Source organism: Etheostoma spectabile, chromosome 21, assembly GCF_008692095.1.
Source record: "Etheostoma spectabile isolate EspeVRDwgs_2016 chromosome 21, UIUC_Espe_1.0, whole genome shotgun sequence".
Taxonomy (NCBI): domain Eukaryota; kingdom Metazoa; phylum Chordata; class Actinopteri; order Perciformes; family Percidae; genus Etheostoma; species Etheostoma spectabile.
In genome coordinates this window covers 21,695,985-21,710,934 of record NC_045753.1, presented here as the reverse complement: position 1 = coordinate 21,710,934, position 14,950 = coordinate 21,695,985, and the positions used below count along the sequence as shown (strand labels likewise).

At 38.3% G+C, this 14,950-nt stretch overlaps 2 protein-coding genes across 3 annotated transcripts; one reads left to right on the top strand and one right to left on the bottom strand.

The window, feature by feature from the left end:
* Window positions 1-1,343: 1,343 nt before the first annotated feature.
* LOC116671371 (interleukin-21 receptor) lies at window positions 1,344-5,327 on the top strand. 2 transcript variants are annotated; one of them, XM_032502599.1, is made up of 8 exons: window positions 1,344-1,829; window positions 2,657-2,783; window positions 2,876-3,075; window positions 3,183-3,340; window positions 3,875-4,052; window positions 4,229-4,328; window positions 4,429-4,507; window positions 4,580-5,327. In XM_032502599.1, exons 1-8 carry the CDS (start codon window positions 1,694-1,696, stop codon window positions 5,015-5,017), a joined length of 1,416 nt encoding a protein of 471 aa, XP_032358490.1. In that variant the 5' UTR covers window positions 1,344-1,693; the 3' UTR covers window positions 5,018-5,327. The 2 variants fall into 2 exon arrangements, with proteins under 2 accessions (XP_032358490.1, XP_032358491.1); XM_032502600.1 differs by having other exon boundaries at window positions 1,351-1,814; window positions 4,220-4,328.
* Window positions 5,328-5,384: 57 nt separating this feature from the next.
* On the bottom strand, window positions 5,385-13,887 carry ube2ib (ubiquitin-conjugating enzyme E2Ib). Its single transcript, XM_032502605.1, has 7 exons — window positions 13,603-13,887; window positions 12,221-12,299; window positions 12,018-12,101; window positions 10,262-10,334; window positions 8,614-8,723; window positions 6,947-7,026; window positions 5,385-6,163 (listed from the first exon to the last, which is right to left on the bottom strand). Exons 2-7 carry the CDS (start codon window positions 12,284-12,286, stop codon window positions 6,100-6,102), a joined length of 477 nt encoding a protein of 158 aa, XP_032358496.1. The 5' UTR covers window positions 12,287-12,299; window positions 13,603-13,887; the 3' UTR covers window positions 5,385-6,099.
* Between the last annotated feature and the right edge of the window lie 1,063 nt (window positions 13,888-14,950).

Sequence of the window (14,950 nt, the reverse complement as noted above, 5' to 3'; positions counted from 1 at the left end):
AGTTTTCAACACAAGTTAAGTTTACACTGCTTCAAGTGTGGGGAACAGAAAGTCATTTAAGTTTCAACAAATAAAAATAGGCCTCCTTTATGCTCTGTGGTAAAGTAAAGAGTTCAGATGTGTGCAGATATTTGGGGTAGCAAAAACCCAAATGAAACCTATTTTATCGCATGGACTTGACTGTGGCGTGGTCACATGCTGTTTACTGTGTTCCTGTTCAAATGATCTCTGAAACTATTTGTATATGTAAAAAGTAGCCCTGAGAGTATTGCCTTCTTAACGTTTAACCTTTAGCAACAACTGTAACAATGTGATGATGTTGACACGCTAACAAAACCTTCCCCCCTTGGACCCCAAATTAACAGTCTTGTATAATGCATTGCACTAATCGTGTTTTGTCCTAATTAGACTGAGAAAGCTAGAACTGGCACACAGGGTCAAACTTTTTGCATCCTCTTGATCAATTGCAAATGACTTCATGCACTGTGTGTGAACTTCCACACAGAGATAGTCTACTAATGTGTACGTTACTAACACTAAATCAACAAAATCGTAAGAGGAAGACAGCTCGTATCTTATGTAGGATCACCACAACACACAACCAACATTTAGCTGATCTCTTGTCTCTGCTCTACACATTGCACAACACTCTTGGGAGTTGCACAATAACTTATATTCCAATTCCAGGTTGCTCCATTTGACAACGAAAATCACCAATATGTTTTGCCCTACATCTTTTTGATGAATCAGATGACATAAAATCATTTAAGTCATCACTAAAGTACACCAGCATAAAGTAAGTTTTGCCATTTGGGCATATAAATTCTTTCTTACTAACACTAACCTCCAATCAATCCACAAAGCTAAAATACATTCTCATAAGTCACTTTGTTTTGTTATCTAGTGTGAAAAACTTTAAAGATGTGTTAGTTCATACAAAGAGCCACAAGGAACATTTAGTTGGACATCCCTGTACTTGAGAAGGGAACTCTTTATATTGTATATGGACAATCACAACCAACGTCCATAAAAATGTGTGTAATCCATTTCATGTGAATTATGTCCATGGTACATTTGTGATTTAAAGTACGTAGATTTCTTACAGCACATGAGCTTTTATGTGACAAATTGTTGTTTCCAAAGCTCCAGAGAGATGTTACGTGACATCATTGCATGTGTATTTTTGGTGTCTTGTCAGCCTGTTGATCAAAATCAATCTTATCAGGGCTGGTGTGAGCTGAATTTCTTCCAGCTTTGTGCCTATTCAGTAGGTTACCACAAGTGAAAAAATCTGAAGGACGTAGAAAGAATAAAGGTAAAACATTTACAGATTCAAAAGCATTATCAATTTTGGATTTTTATCGGTTTCTAAAGCAACTAAAATACGTCTGATAATAAGAAAACATAGCCAAATGTCATGAAAAGAACCAAACTCAGTGCAGAGTATGATCGATTGTGAGGTTGGGACCTGAGACTCAACATTATGTTTGCCTAAACTGCAGCCTTACCCCTCTCGCACACTTTCCTTTTACAACTGCTCTCTTAAAAAAGCACATCCTCTCTGAGTAGAGACCGCTGAGTGATCGCTATCACTGTTAACGGACTCACTGATGCCTCCTTCTTGTTTTGTTTTTATTTTATACAAATGCTTCTGTGCAACACGAGTTAACTGAGACCTCCCCGGACCGAGGCGATGTCTGGACCTTCTGGCGTGATGGATAGTTGCTCTCCGCTGAGGCTGAAGCCGATGCTGCTCATCGGGTTTCTGTTCGGATCTACTAACGTTGTCTGTCTGCATGGAAATCCTATCGCAGGTTATGTCTCTACCAGTATCTTTATTCTTTTTTTTTCATGTGATAGAAAATCATGATAATTAGATTGGTTGGATTGTACGTTCTTTTGTACTTTGCTTGGTGCAAAAGTCAAACGAATAACTGTAAAATGTAAATGTAAGATTATTTAAAAACTAGATGTAAAACAACATCCACTTTTAAAGTTAGAATAAATGGCTCAGAGGCTGTGTTATGTGTTTAACTGACTCTGAGGAGCACATCAGCTATGGTTTACTTGACCTTCTGAGAAAAGTCTGGGAAACTTTCCTATTATAAAAGCGAAAGTCCACTATCTTTTATTAATGTAATGTTTTTCATTCTACAATAAACCAATGTACTTACAGTTTTAGATGTCGGTGAGTCATTTAGAAATGCTGCCGTTTTTTTTTCCATTTTACAATCATCAATTAAAGAATAAGTTCAAATTTTTTCAAGTCTGTCCTTAAACAATACTCACATGTCCATATGGACATTAACAGTGTTAGCAGTCTCCGTAATTGTATCTTCTGTCCATATTGGCTAAAAAGTGATTTTAATGGAAGATATGGGAGACTGTATTTTAAGTCTGCAGCTTTAAATGTAATTAAAGAAGTTTTTTCTTACAATAAGCCATAAATCCTGCAATTTAAAATGTTACTAGAGTCCAGTTTTTTAGACTGGATGGATGCAGTCGTCTTGCAGAGGGAAAGAAAAACCTACAAATACAGAGATGAGAATTCCCCAACTATAGGGATCCGTTCATTAAATGAAGTTACAAAGTGACACGTAAAATATCTGCTTTTCTCCATACACTCTCAATAAAACATTGCCTGTATATGTTTTAGGTGTGGACCATGATATTCACTGTGTGAACGATTACCTGTTCACCATCAACTGCTCCCTGAGCATCGCACCATCAGAAAACAGCTCAGACAGCTACTGCTACTGGCTCACTTTCATACACATATATGGGTGAGGCTTTTTTTCTTTTTTGTATTCATATGTATTAATAATATATGACCTTAAATGTGATGATGATATTGTCTCATTACTGCTTTGTGCAGAAATAAGTTTGTGTGTATGCTGACAAACACCAACGGGGATTACTTCTGCTCCCTTAACACATCCAATCCGATGCCTGATGACGATTATTCGGAGTCCTTTGACGATTTAGATTCTTTTGAAATCTCGCTATGCCACAACAAAAGTGATGGGTCTGAATTGTGTGAAAAGCTGGATGACAATTATGCGCCTGTGACAACCAGTAAGAAACACACTGAACACATCTGTATATAGAAAAAAAAACTGAAGTCTGCCTATTTAAAAACCTGCCTTTTGTGTATGTTTGTCTTGAATGTGTCTTCCCTTCAGTTAAACCAAACGCACCGTGCTGTCTCACAGTCACCCACAACTCAAGTCAACACCACTTCACCTGGAGAAACACCTATGAGGAAGTGGGCCAGGACACCAATCTGATCAAAAGCTTCAAGTATCAGCTCCACTACTACAAAAGAGGAGACAAACACAACGTGAGATTCAACGTTAAACCAGAATTTGGTGCTTGGAATTAAAGAATAACCCAAGCTTTTTAGGAAAGAGCTCTGGTCTGTTAGAGGCGGCTAAAGTTCGCTGAACATGCCGCTAATTTATCACAATATCAAAGCTCTTAAAAACTAGATTTTGACACAGGATCCCTGTACCAAAAGGGTCGACATTAGGTGATAATGATATGATATACCTAAATAATACAATTCATCAATAAATAACCCCCCACATTTAATCAAATAACTGATCAGTACACATGATTTGTACCATGATGGAAAAGACTGACAACACTGATTTTGTCAAAAATAAAATTGAGTCATAAAGCAATTGATAAATTGTAGATTGTAACTATGAATCTCTTGGTAGTAACATTGATAAATCATTTACCCATTTCTTGAATAATCGTCATATATCTGTGACTAATAAATTGGTTTGTTTGAGCACTAACGGGCCACCGTAAAGGACACTTCTCTCCTTTGCAAAGTTTCACTACATAACAACCTGTTTATTTATCTCAGGTTTTATCGCATGAAATTAACACAGAAAGCAAGAGTTCTTCTGTGGATGATCAGAATTTTGCACCAGACACCAAGTACACTGCCAGAGTGCGGTCAAGTCCTAATCAAGTTACTTACAAGGGACAGTGGAGTGACTGGTCTTCTGAGATTCACTGGGAGACGGAGTCAGCTGGGAATGGTGAGTCTCTTCCAAATAGTCTGCTGATCTAAGCTTAATGAAGTGGATCTTCAACTTAAAGGCAACTTGTTGAGAAAGCAGTTATTGTAAAGTCATTACTTAAAAATTATCCTTTTGCATCTCAGCCCACAATTTTGCCGTTTTAATTATTTAGTAATGTATTTTAGTCCATACAGATCTCCCATCAAATGCAATGGTTTCTGGACTGATTAAGGTGCTCATTCCCTTATTTGTGATGGTGGCAGTCATATTACTTTTCTGCTACGCTCCATTCAAGTAAGGTCCCCCTCCAGCTTTTGACTCCTCACAAATACAATTTCTAACAAACAATACACACTAAATGTTTGTTTTTTCGTTTTATTCCTCACACTTATAGGTGGCAGCAGAGTGCCTTCATCCCGACTCCAGCGCCCTATTTTGACACCATGTACAGGGACTGCCAGGGAGATTTCAAGGTAAGCTTAACACGTCACATACAATACTAACTATTGTTTGAGAAATGTCCCTAAACATGACTGTGATTATAGAAATGGGTGGTTACTCAAAAAAACCCAGAAGACATGCTGAAGACAGAGGAAGCGCTCCAAATTGACACGCTAATCAAGTGTGCAGTTGTCGAGGGGGAAGAGTGTCAGCCCCACTTTCACCACCAGTTCGTGGAGGGTAGCACATACAGCAATATAACGGACCCAGGCTGTGATACTTCTCTCCTGGGCATCCCGTACGCTGTGAGCACCATGTTTCCGTTGCCATCCCCCGGAAGCTCACTCCAGAGTGGGTGGAGTCCTACTGAAGGAGACTCAGGGTGTTGGCTGGAGAGGGACCCTCCCTGGTACTGCAATGAGTACTGCACCCTGAGCGCCTTCCAGCAGAGTAGCCCGGTCATAGCAGAGCACCATGGGGGACCATCAACAACAGCCCACCCAAAATGGGCGGTCAGTGTAGAGGCCATCACTGAAGAATAAGCTGATCCGTTTGTGTATAGTACTGGACAGTAAAATAGTGTAAAGTTGAACTGTTAATATCAGTAGGCCTAACAGTTCAACTAATGCTTCAAAACGACTTTCAACTGCTTTAAGCTAAAAAAAATAATTACAGTACATTCCTAATTTGAGTTATTTTGGCTATTATAACTTCAATGTGCACTTATCCACAGCATTTTGCATTTTGATTACATTAAATAGTAATTCTAGAACTGTTTGCTTGCATCAAATGAGTAAATTGTGTAAATGTAAACTAAGAGGTTTTAACAAACCTCAGGTTCATAAGTTTTGCATCGTCTGACACCAAGTTAAATTTGCTGTAAATTCTGATTTAATAAAAAAGCTAACATTTTGTAGAAAGTTTTATTTACGCCAACACAAACATGAACAAAGCACCATATAACCTTAAAGTCTGATACAGAAGTAAGCCTACCTACTTTAGTCATCATGGCTATTTTTTATTTATTTCATAGCAAACACTCTGAATAACAAAAAGACAGCCAAGGCAGCAGATTCTATCATATATTACAGCATGCTGAATAGAAAACCTGGGAAAGAGAATTAGACAGAGCCATCTAGAGACACTAGTGAGATACAACAGTATAAAAGTGCCATTCATTATACAGCAGTTCAAATACTGACAATGAAATAAGCTAATTTTACATTAAATTTATGGAAAATAAAGGGGGGGGAAACAATAAAGGAATATAACCTGTGAAAGAGCAATATAAAACAGACATTTTCTTCCTTGAACATTGATGACAGCCAGCTTGCACGGAGATGATGAAACTGGTAGCGAGCGGCGTCCCTTGCACCACATAAGCCAATTAATGTTTAAAAGAAATAACCAGGGTGCTGAAGCACCCATCCCCTCCCAGCATTATGCGCCAACTGGCAAATAAGAACACAAAATGATAGGTCGGATGGCACAGAATGTGTGGAGCTTAAATAGGAGTCTTTAAGCAAGTCCTGATGTGAGAGGCGCACATTCATTGAGAGAGTGAGCGGGGAGGTGATTCTTGTTAAACCCATTCCTTCTGCCACAACGGAGCAAGTCTTCGCCCTTACGAGGGGGAGAATTTTTTGGCTTGTGCTCGAACTCTTTTTTCATATTCTACTCTGTTTTGGCTGGAAAGGGCAAACAAAAAAAACAAAACAAAAAAATGCAGTTATCATAGTGCTCTGTGCACTTACTCAAATCAGGAACCGTGTTCAAACTACTACAATTTTAAGGTCTAATTTTTTTGCAATGCAACCTCAGCCATATTGGAATTAATGCTACATTTCTGTCAATTGACACATCACAAAGCATGTATGCAATCGCCCCCCTGTGCGCACACACACTTCTCATCTTAGTCTGTGAGAGCAGTCACTGCCTGATCCTGTAGGTTAACGTGGAGAAACCAAAGGGGAGGAGAACCACCCACCCACACCCACACTATTGCTATTGGCTGGAATGCTGGAACCCTGTTTGTGTATGCTTCATGGTGCAAGTGGGCACATTTTGTTTTTGTTGCCGTTTGTAGACCCTGGGCTGTCTACAGAGGCCGTGTTTTTTTTTTTACAGTGTGTTCTGGGGACAGGCAACTCGCGGATAGTGAGGAGACGTTTGCTGTATGTGACAGCAAATGTTCCAGCCTTTAAAATGTGTGCCATCACTTAGAGCACCTTTAAGTGTTTTGTTTATACAGCGCCTAAAGATGAATCAACACTCCCCCCAGCCAGTGATTTCAATTTCTTTTTTTTTTCTTCTTTTTTTTAATACAATGGGAGCATCAGCAGCGTATATACAATAAGTCACTTCTCTTTTCCTTCATCTTTCTCTGACACAAATGTCCCTTTGTAAATTATTTAGTATTTTCACATTTCAGTGTCACGATTAAAAAAAAGATGAAATCCAATATCACTCACCAGTAGATTGTGTAAGCCTCTGCTTGGGCTGGATCCTGGATATTTGGTTCATTTAGGAGTTCCTGGATACCTAATAAGATCTGAAGGATAAATGAACCAAATATTTTTTTTTAATTCATCCGTTTTGCATTTCCTTATTATGCTGCTTATATTTGTCAGTCACTAAAAGGTCTAGGTATGTTGCTTGAACTCTCAATTTGCATTTGAATTAGAACTTAATGACTCAAAACATCCCTTATATCCATTAAATAAAAAAAAGGGACTGATTAGCTGAACCTTTTTAAAAAAAAAATTACATTTCAAGTTTAATATCAGAAAACCTGCATTTATTTGCCATATCCCATACTTTTTCAAGTGTTTAATAACTATGCCAAGATATCTGAAAATACCCAAATTATTATGGCCACTAATTAAGTGATTTTTAGATGCATTTACAGATATACAGACGGCCAAGAACTAGTGGCAAAGATGGCCGACTGTGGCGTGGCCTGACCTTGGCCCAAATAGCCCTTGTCTTGGCCCAAAAAAAAAAAAAGAGATATAGCAGAGACTACAGCCAACAGCCTAGTTCCACGTACGTTCTGGGAATGCATGCAAGAAAATTACTCTCCATACCAGCAGGCGACGGTAATCTACCTGTCATTTAAAAAGGGAAACCGGATAAAAATGCTGCTATGATACCCACATTGCTCAAATCAGCAGTGGCAGAACAGAACAGAGCCTATGGTCCCCCTGCTTCACTCCCCGCCGGGAAGACAGCAAACACCGGGAGATGGCTAACCAGACTGTGCCTCTCCTGGGCTGTCATCCGGTCCCTCAGCAAAGTCACCATGCTGTGGGGAGCAGAGGGACCATACGACCGCTGGCTAACGTTAGTTAGCTAATGACAGCTTTCTACTTCCACCCACCTAACATGCATTCATGCTACACAAAAATTTGCCAAACAATTGTTTGTCACTCTGACGATATAATTCTTCTTTCCTACAGTGTGAAAAGAGGGATTGAATGAAACATTAAGTTGTTACGTTTTACCAGTTAATGGCCAGCCAGCTAGTTATTGTGGTTCCTCTAGCACCAGCAACGGTTCTAAAAGAGATCGGTTACGGTCTTTATATTAAATTTCATGGCAGAACATTAACGTTAGTTTACACAAGTAGTTATGTAGTTGTTGTTACACCTATGTACAAGGTAACGTACATAAGTTTGCCATCTTATGGACACATTGTGCAAAAATATGATATTCCATTCATTTCAACCTAGTTTTTTTTTTTTAACGTTCATTTTGAGCCTGTTTTGACAGCTCTCAGGTTTACTGGATTGATCAGATGAGATAAAAATAAAAATGAGAAGAGCCTTGTGTGCACTTTCACGTTGTTTGTTTGCTTGATTGCTTTCTCCACTGCCGTTTTCAAGCTGAATAGCCAATCATGTTACAATGTTGACATGTTGAATAAGTCAAAAAAAAGCCAGACAAAGTGCAGCTACAGTGTGGGAAACAGTGCAAAAACTAGGGCTGTGGTTGCTCACCAGCAGCAAAACTTGGACCAACAAACGCTTTGGTGCCGTTTAGAGATAAAGTATGAAACCAAAAAACGAAATAGAAGCCGTTTAAAAGATCTTTTGGAAAAGCCTAATAATGTAAATAAGGTTTTCTTGACAATCCTAACCTGCTTTATTGTAATGGCCGGTCTCCAGTCCTTGTCCTCCTCTAGAATAGATAGGCATACTGTGCCTGACGGATACACATTTGGGTGAAAGAGTGGAGGCTCAAATTTACCTGAAATACAAGAAAATGTTAAAATTCACTTATGCTTCATATCCATTACAAATGTTAATATGACAAGACGACAAGATGAACACAAATGTCACTGGGCTTTTTCAGAGTTTACACTGACTGAACTGTTCCCCTAAAAGGCAGCAACTTCTGTTGTTCACACAAACAATGGCCTAAGGGTTTTTTGAATGAAACATTCAGATAACACCATGCCCGTGGCTGTATATTTGAAACTCGGACGTGATTTGGTTTACACAGCAGGCCAATATCTCAAGTAGAAATGTCCCAATCATGTTTTATTTGCCACCAATAGAGATTGTCAACAAGCCACATCGGCCAATAAACACCCAATACAAATGTTTATGTATTTTGTATATTTCCCATTGCCCGTCATCAGAGGGACTTTGGGTTCTGGAAGTAAATTTCTCATTAATTTCTCCCATTTACGTCTGCAAAATAAATGTATGTATGTATGTATGTATGTATGTATGTATGTATGTCTGTCTGTCAAGTTTTAGACCATGCCTTAGGCTAACCAGCTGACTCATACACTTACAACATATTAAGTGACGAAACAAACAGAAAAATCCCAGAAAGTAAAAAAAAAATAAAGTACAAGACTGAACATATTTTCATTATCGACCAAAGGAACTACTTATCCCATAAACCACCGCACACCACGGAATGAAAGTAAGCCAACGTTTGAAGCAAACGTTTCCCACAGTTTAGTTTGAGTTATTATTTTAGACTGAATCAAGCTGTCAGCTAGCGGTTAACCGAATTAGCTGTTAAACTAACGTTAGCTTCCCAGTGGAGGCTAAGGGCAGAAGCGTGGGAACAGATTGTGATTCATTCAGTGTTGTAAATCCTCATGAAACCGGATTAACATCTTGCGCATGCGCACAGATTGGGTACCGACAACTCCCCAAACTATCATGAATTGACTGTCCGTTCAAGTGTGTAGTATTTTCCATTAATTATAGCATTCAATCCTTGTTTTTGTGTGTTTATGTCATGCAATTTCCTTATTGTAAAGCACTTTGTGGTGCATATCTTGTATGAAAGGTGCTATACAAGTATTAATTATAAAATGTATTATTACCCCTTTTTAAAAATCATTCAAATCACTTATGGCAGCAGGCATTCTGCCAAGGGGAAGTGAATGTTGAGTGACTAATAAAAAACAGCCAATATGGAGGTTTGTTGCCCATCTGTTTTGACAGCGCTGGGGTACTCCTGACCTTATTTGGGCCATTTTCAAACACTCAATATGTTTTCTTACTGCGATTTTCAGTTTCAAAAATGCAAAATGTCCACAAAGGAAAACACGTACTGTGGTGTACATCTGGCTTTACATTTCAGATGAAGCGATTTTTTTCTGTGCAGCGTTTGCTATTAGGTCCATCTACTGACTGCATAATGCAGATTCATTTCTACAAGAATCTGCTACAGCTTAAAAAGAGTGTGTAGTAATTACAGTGTGTAGTATTATCTATTACAGTTTTGTTTAAGCTGAGCCCAGGTCCAACACATTAACTCACATTTTGGAGGTGAAGAAGGGTAGTCATCCTTGAACAACATGCGCAGTTTGAACAGGCCTCCTTCCCACGGAGTCTGAAGAGACACAGAACCATTTGGTTTTATACTCACACAAGTTTCCACCCAAAATGACAAAAAACCTTGTTATTACCAGATTCATTTTAAAAAGCAGGTTTCAGGCTCTTCATTGTTCGAGCTGTGATAAAGAAGGATCAACACCCGATTTGGAATAGGAAATGCGATCATACTGTACCTCTATAGTTCTATTATGTAAGATAATGTGTTTAAAAACATGCTGCGGAAATGAGATTGGGTTACTTTACATTGACATTAGCATCCCGGTTATGAGGCTTAATGAATTGAGTTATTCATATCCCCGCACACACACACAAAAAAAAAAAATACTAGTATGCCAATTACTGCATTCGGTTTGTGCCTGCCCCTCGGTTTATTTTTTATTTTTTTTACATTGGAAAATAGGTGTCCTGCAACCTGCCCACCACAGACTTATCAGGTCAGCATCCGATGCCTTTACCTACCTAAATATCAACTGGCCATCACAAAAAGATGCAACATATTCTTAAAGACATTTAGAGATTTTGTGATAGTCGAAAGAAATTAGTAGAAAACGGCACTTTAAAATGTTACAATTTTTTTAGTGGTGTGTTTTATACTCAATTCAAGGTTTAATTTGTTAAATAAAAGAATATTTGAATTAAAAGTTATTGCATATTTTCTTTGTATTTGCCACCATTGTTTGCATTTATTTTACGGCACTTAGTTGATGCTGTGCATGCACAGATAGTAGGTCTGCACGATATTGGAAAAAACTGTTACTGCGATATATAAATGAATAGCTCCATTTGGAAATAATAAATCCGGTCAGGTGATGCTAAAACAATATTGTTCAGCCGTAACAGGTAGTCATCGGCACTAAGAAATTTCAGGATGAGGCGAATACATGCAACAATAGCACAGTCTTTCAAAATACTCAAGCTTGCATATTTAGGTTTCTCAAACAGGAGAAAGATTCATCCAAGTTTCTTAAAACAGGATATGGGTTTTATATGATCAAACACCAAAACTGGATACTCCAAAAACCAGATCATAACCGGGATACTCAACTCCAAGTAAATACACTCATGGTCTTACAAAGCTCACTGTGTTTAGCAATGGTTGTTATGTAAAGCATTTGTGTATCCAAATCAGAGTATACGCTCATTAGGTAGATATTGGGTTTTTAATTTTGTGATTCGGATATTTAGTCCCCCCCCGTTCCCAATAATGCATAACAGGTTCTTTAAAACGTGTTTTTGGCCAAGGACCCGTTTGGCAGTTTTTATGCAGTGCAGTTTTCTGCTATTTCTTTCTACTGACAAAAAAAATAAATCTTAAGTGTCTTTCAGTTGATATGGCAATGAAAAAAAACAAGGAAAAAAACCTATTTTGTGCAGTCCTAATACATACTGTATACAATTTAGTTGCATATTACACTGGGCCTACAATAATTTGTACAGCAACCTAAAGCCTTTACACATACCTTTTTAAATGGTGCATACAATACTAAACTATTACAATAATAATTTACATTCATATATTTATACATCATGTTTTAATGTTAAACATGCATACAGCAGTGAATCACTGAAGCTTATTATTCACTGTTGATTAGTACTGAAGCACCAAAGTCAAAAAAAAAAAAGGTACTCAGTACAGCCCTACAAATATGTTTGGTATGAAGACTATAAAATATATTACCCCTTTCTTGCCAGGAATAGCACATTCCCAGTTCATGAGATTCATTGTTCCATCTGGATTTTTTGTTGGTACAGCAACAAATCCCTGAAATTGACCAGCAGAGTGCAAACAGTTAAGACATAAATGTTTACCAGAGAACTTGACAATCAAATAAACCCTCAAAGTGAAGCCAGAACAGGTGCATGTCATAAGACGCAACTTACAAAAGGATGGTCCTTCCGCCATGCCTTGCGCTCCTGGGCAAGCCGGCTCAATGCAATGCCTGACATGATTTGTGTACTCCTGTAATGGAAGAAAATGCCAAGTCAATTTTATAAAGCCAATTCTAACCAGGTATGACTTAGTAGCAAGGAATCACAAGCCCTTGTCCACTTTGTGGAGGTCATTGCCTTAAAAACTTGAACTGACCTTGTTAACATCTATTGTTTTTAGAGGTGATGTGATTTGTCGATTAAGTCATTTATGAAGCATCAACGCCAAGGAGTATGTAAGGATATGTGCATTAATTAGCCCTTAAGTCTAAATGAAGGCGTTTTATCAGTTAAATCTCCCAGATAAAATTAACGTTATGGTTACATACTAAATTGTGACTGTCCTCCCTTTTACCAACTTATTCTTTACAGGAGGTGGTTGTAACGTTACACCACGGTGTTGCCTGTCCTTTAAAAGTTAAATAGGAGCTCTAATTGAGACCCTCTGTTGGAATGTCTAATGGCTCTCTATAGCAACGCTGATTTTAAGGTAAAATTGAAACGAGGATTCAGCTACAAAACGGCACCAGCGATAACTACTACCTGCCCACGCAGCATTTACCAACTTCATAACAGTGGAGTCGTACTCTATATAGCCAACTTAAGTCGTAATAGTTAACAGTTTTTAAACCTTAAAGTATGGTTTAAAGTATTGTTTAAACCACCATGTCAAGCAAGTTTGCTAAGGGACTAACGTTAACCTAGCTAGCTAGTGAAGTTAACAGTGGGTGATAACGTTAACGTTACATGTCTACAAAAAAAAAAAAGATTATGCTAACGTTACTTCTTCGGTTGCGCCTGGTGTTTAACTTAAGGGCCCCGGGAAATAAAACCATTAATGTTTCATTTCTGCCATGTTTGTTGAGTTTTACTGTCAACTTGTAGTCAACACAAACGTCAACAAACCGACCATAAAAAGCTATTTGATTAGCAAGCTAGCCGGTTAGCGTGCTAAGCTAGCTAACTCATGTGCGCCAGAATCATGCTCTGTCCCAACAGGCACTGGCGCTGTTAGCGTCTGACAGGGCCTGATGCAGCACAAAAATGCGCAATTGCACTTCATTTGACCACAATTTGGGATGACAGATAAGTGATAACTGTATTTCTTCTAACCCCTAACGACCTCTACTCTGGAATAGCAAACAGGGATGTCAAACATTCTACAAGAATAAACTAGATCATAATCCAATAGAGAATAGGGACAAAGACCGCCAGTGCTAAAAGGCGCACATTTGTGCATTGCAAAACTAGCGAGAATGGCGCAAACTGAAGCGGGTAAAATATCATAATACACGAGAAAATTAACATGTTCCTTCATCAAGGTGTGCCCCTACCTTTCAGTGTGACTGCACTGGCTCTGGCAATTAGGCGAAATAAATGAATCGTTCTCAAATCCCGTTAAACCTTGCAAAGTTTCCCTCCTGAAAAACCAACCGCTCGAAGACAGACACTGAAACAGCGAAGCGAAACAGTCATCCGCCGTCTACTTCCGGCTTTGCTTAAATACCGTATGGATGCGCGTTTATTTTTCACGGTTTGTGTTTTTGAGTGTGCCTCTTTAACTGACGATTTAGCCGTACTATTTTATCTGATTGTTTATTCGTTTCCATTTCATTCGAGCAGCCTAGCTTCCGCTAATAGCACATAGTCCATCAAAAGCAGCTCTAAGTTGTTGGTGAAAAGCTTTGCGGCTGTTGCTCACCGCTCATGCGCACTGCCTCTGTCTAAGGTTACCTGTTCCGAATGTAAAAACAAAACAAAAAGTCTCTTTTTTTATATACACGAGAGACGTAATACTCTTGTTAGTAGGAATATCTGATGCTGACATTATTTTATTTCATTAGATTATATCTTTTATGCATCAGCGCCCACGCGTGCTTTTTCCCATTCTAAGAAACACAGGCAGATTTATATCTTGGCCTATATAACATCTTTGCCCAGACGAGATCGTTAACCCAAACGACTACATTTGACAAATTACATGTGTACAATAACTAAATAGTTTAGTTGACTGAGATTTGTGACTGTATGGGACATATTTTTGAACACTATTTTATAATCCCGTGTAAATAAAACGAATGAAAAAAGATCGTCTACATTTAAACAGGCACGTTTCTAGGCAACTAAACCATAGCAACGTGTTTTGAGGAAGTTACACAAGAGGTCGCTATTTATCAGAAGTTAGGATTTGGAAGGGGAAAAAAAGTATTTGTCGAAATGACTTATGGTTACTTATACTCAGCTAATCGTGGGTGTTATTGTGTATTTAACGGAGCAAAAAATAATCATTTACACTGGCCGATCACCCAAAAAAATAAAAACGTAAACACACATGAATGACAACATTTTTATTGGGTTTACCTTATGCAATACCATATAGATCTATCCCCATAACTTCAGTTCGTACATTTTTAACATTGCATAAGATCATATAGAATAGTGATCTACGTAGTGATATGAAAACTGTATCTATCGATGTAATTGCTAGATTGAGGAAAAATGACATTCATTCCTCTGATTACAAGTGTGATCTTCAATCTTCAATCATGCATTACAGTGGTCTGTGGCTTATGACTTGAATGCAAAACAAACTGGGCACTTGTATTAGGCTACAGATTTGATACGTTTGTCCATCACATGAAATGATTATCGATGCCATTTTGTGAAGGGCATTAAAGGTAA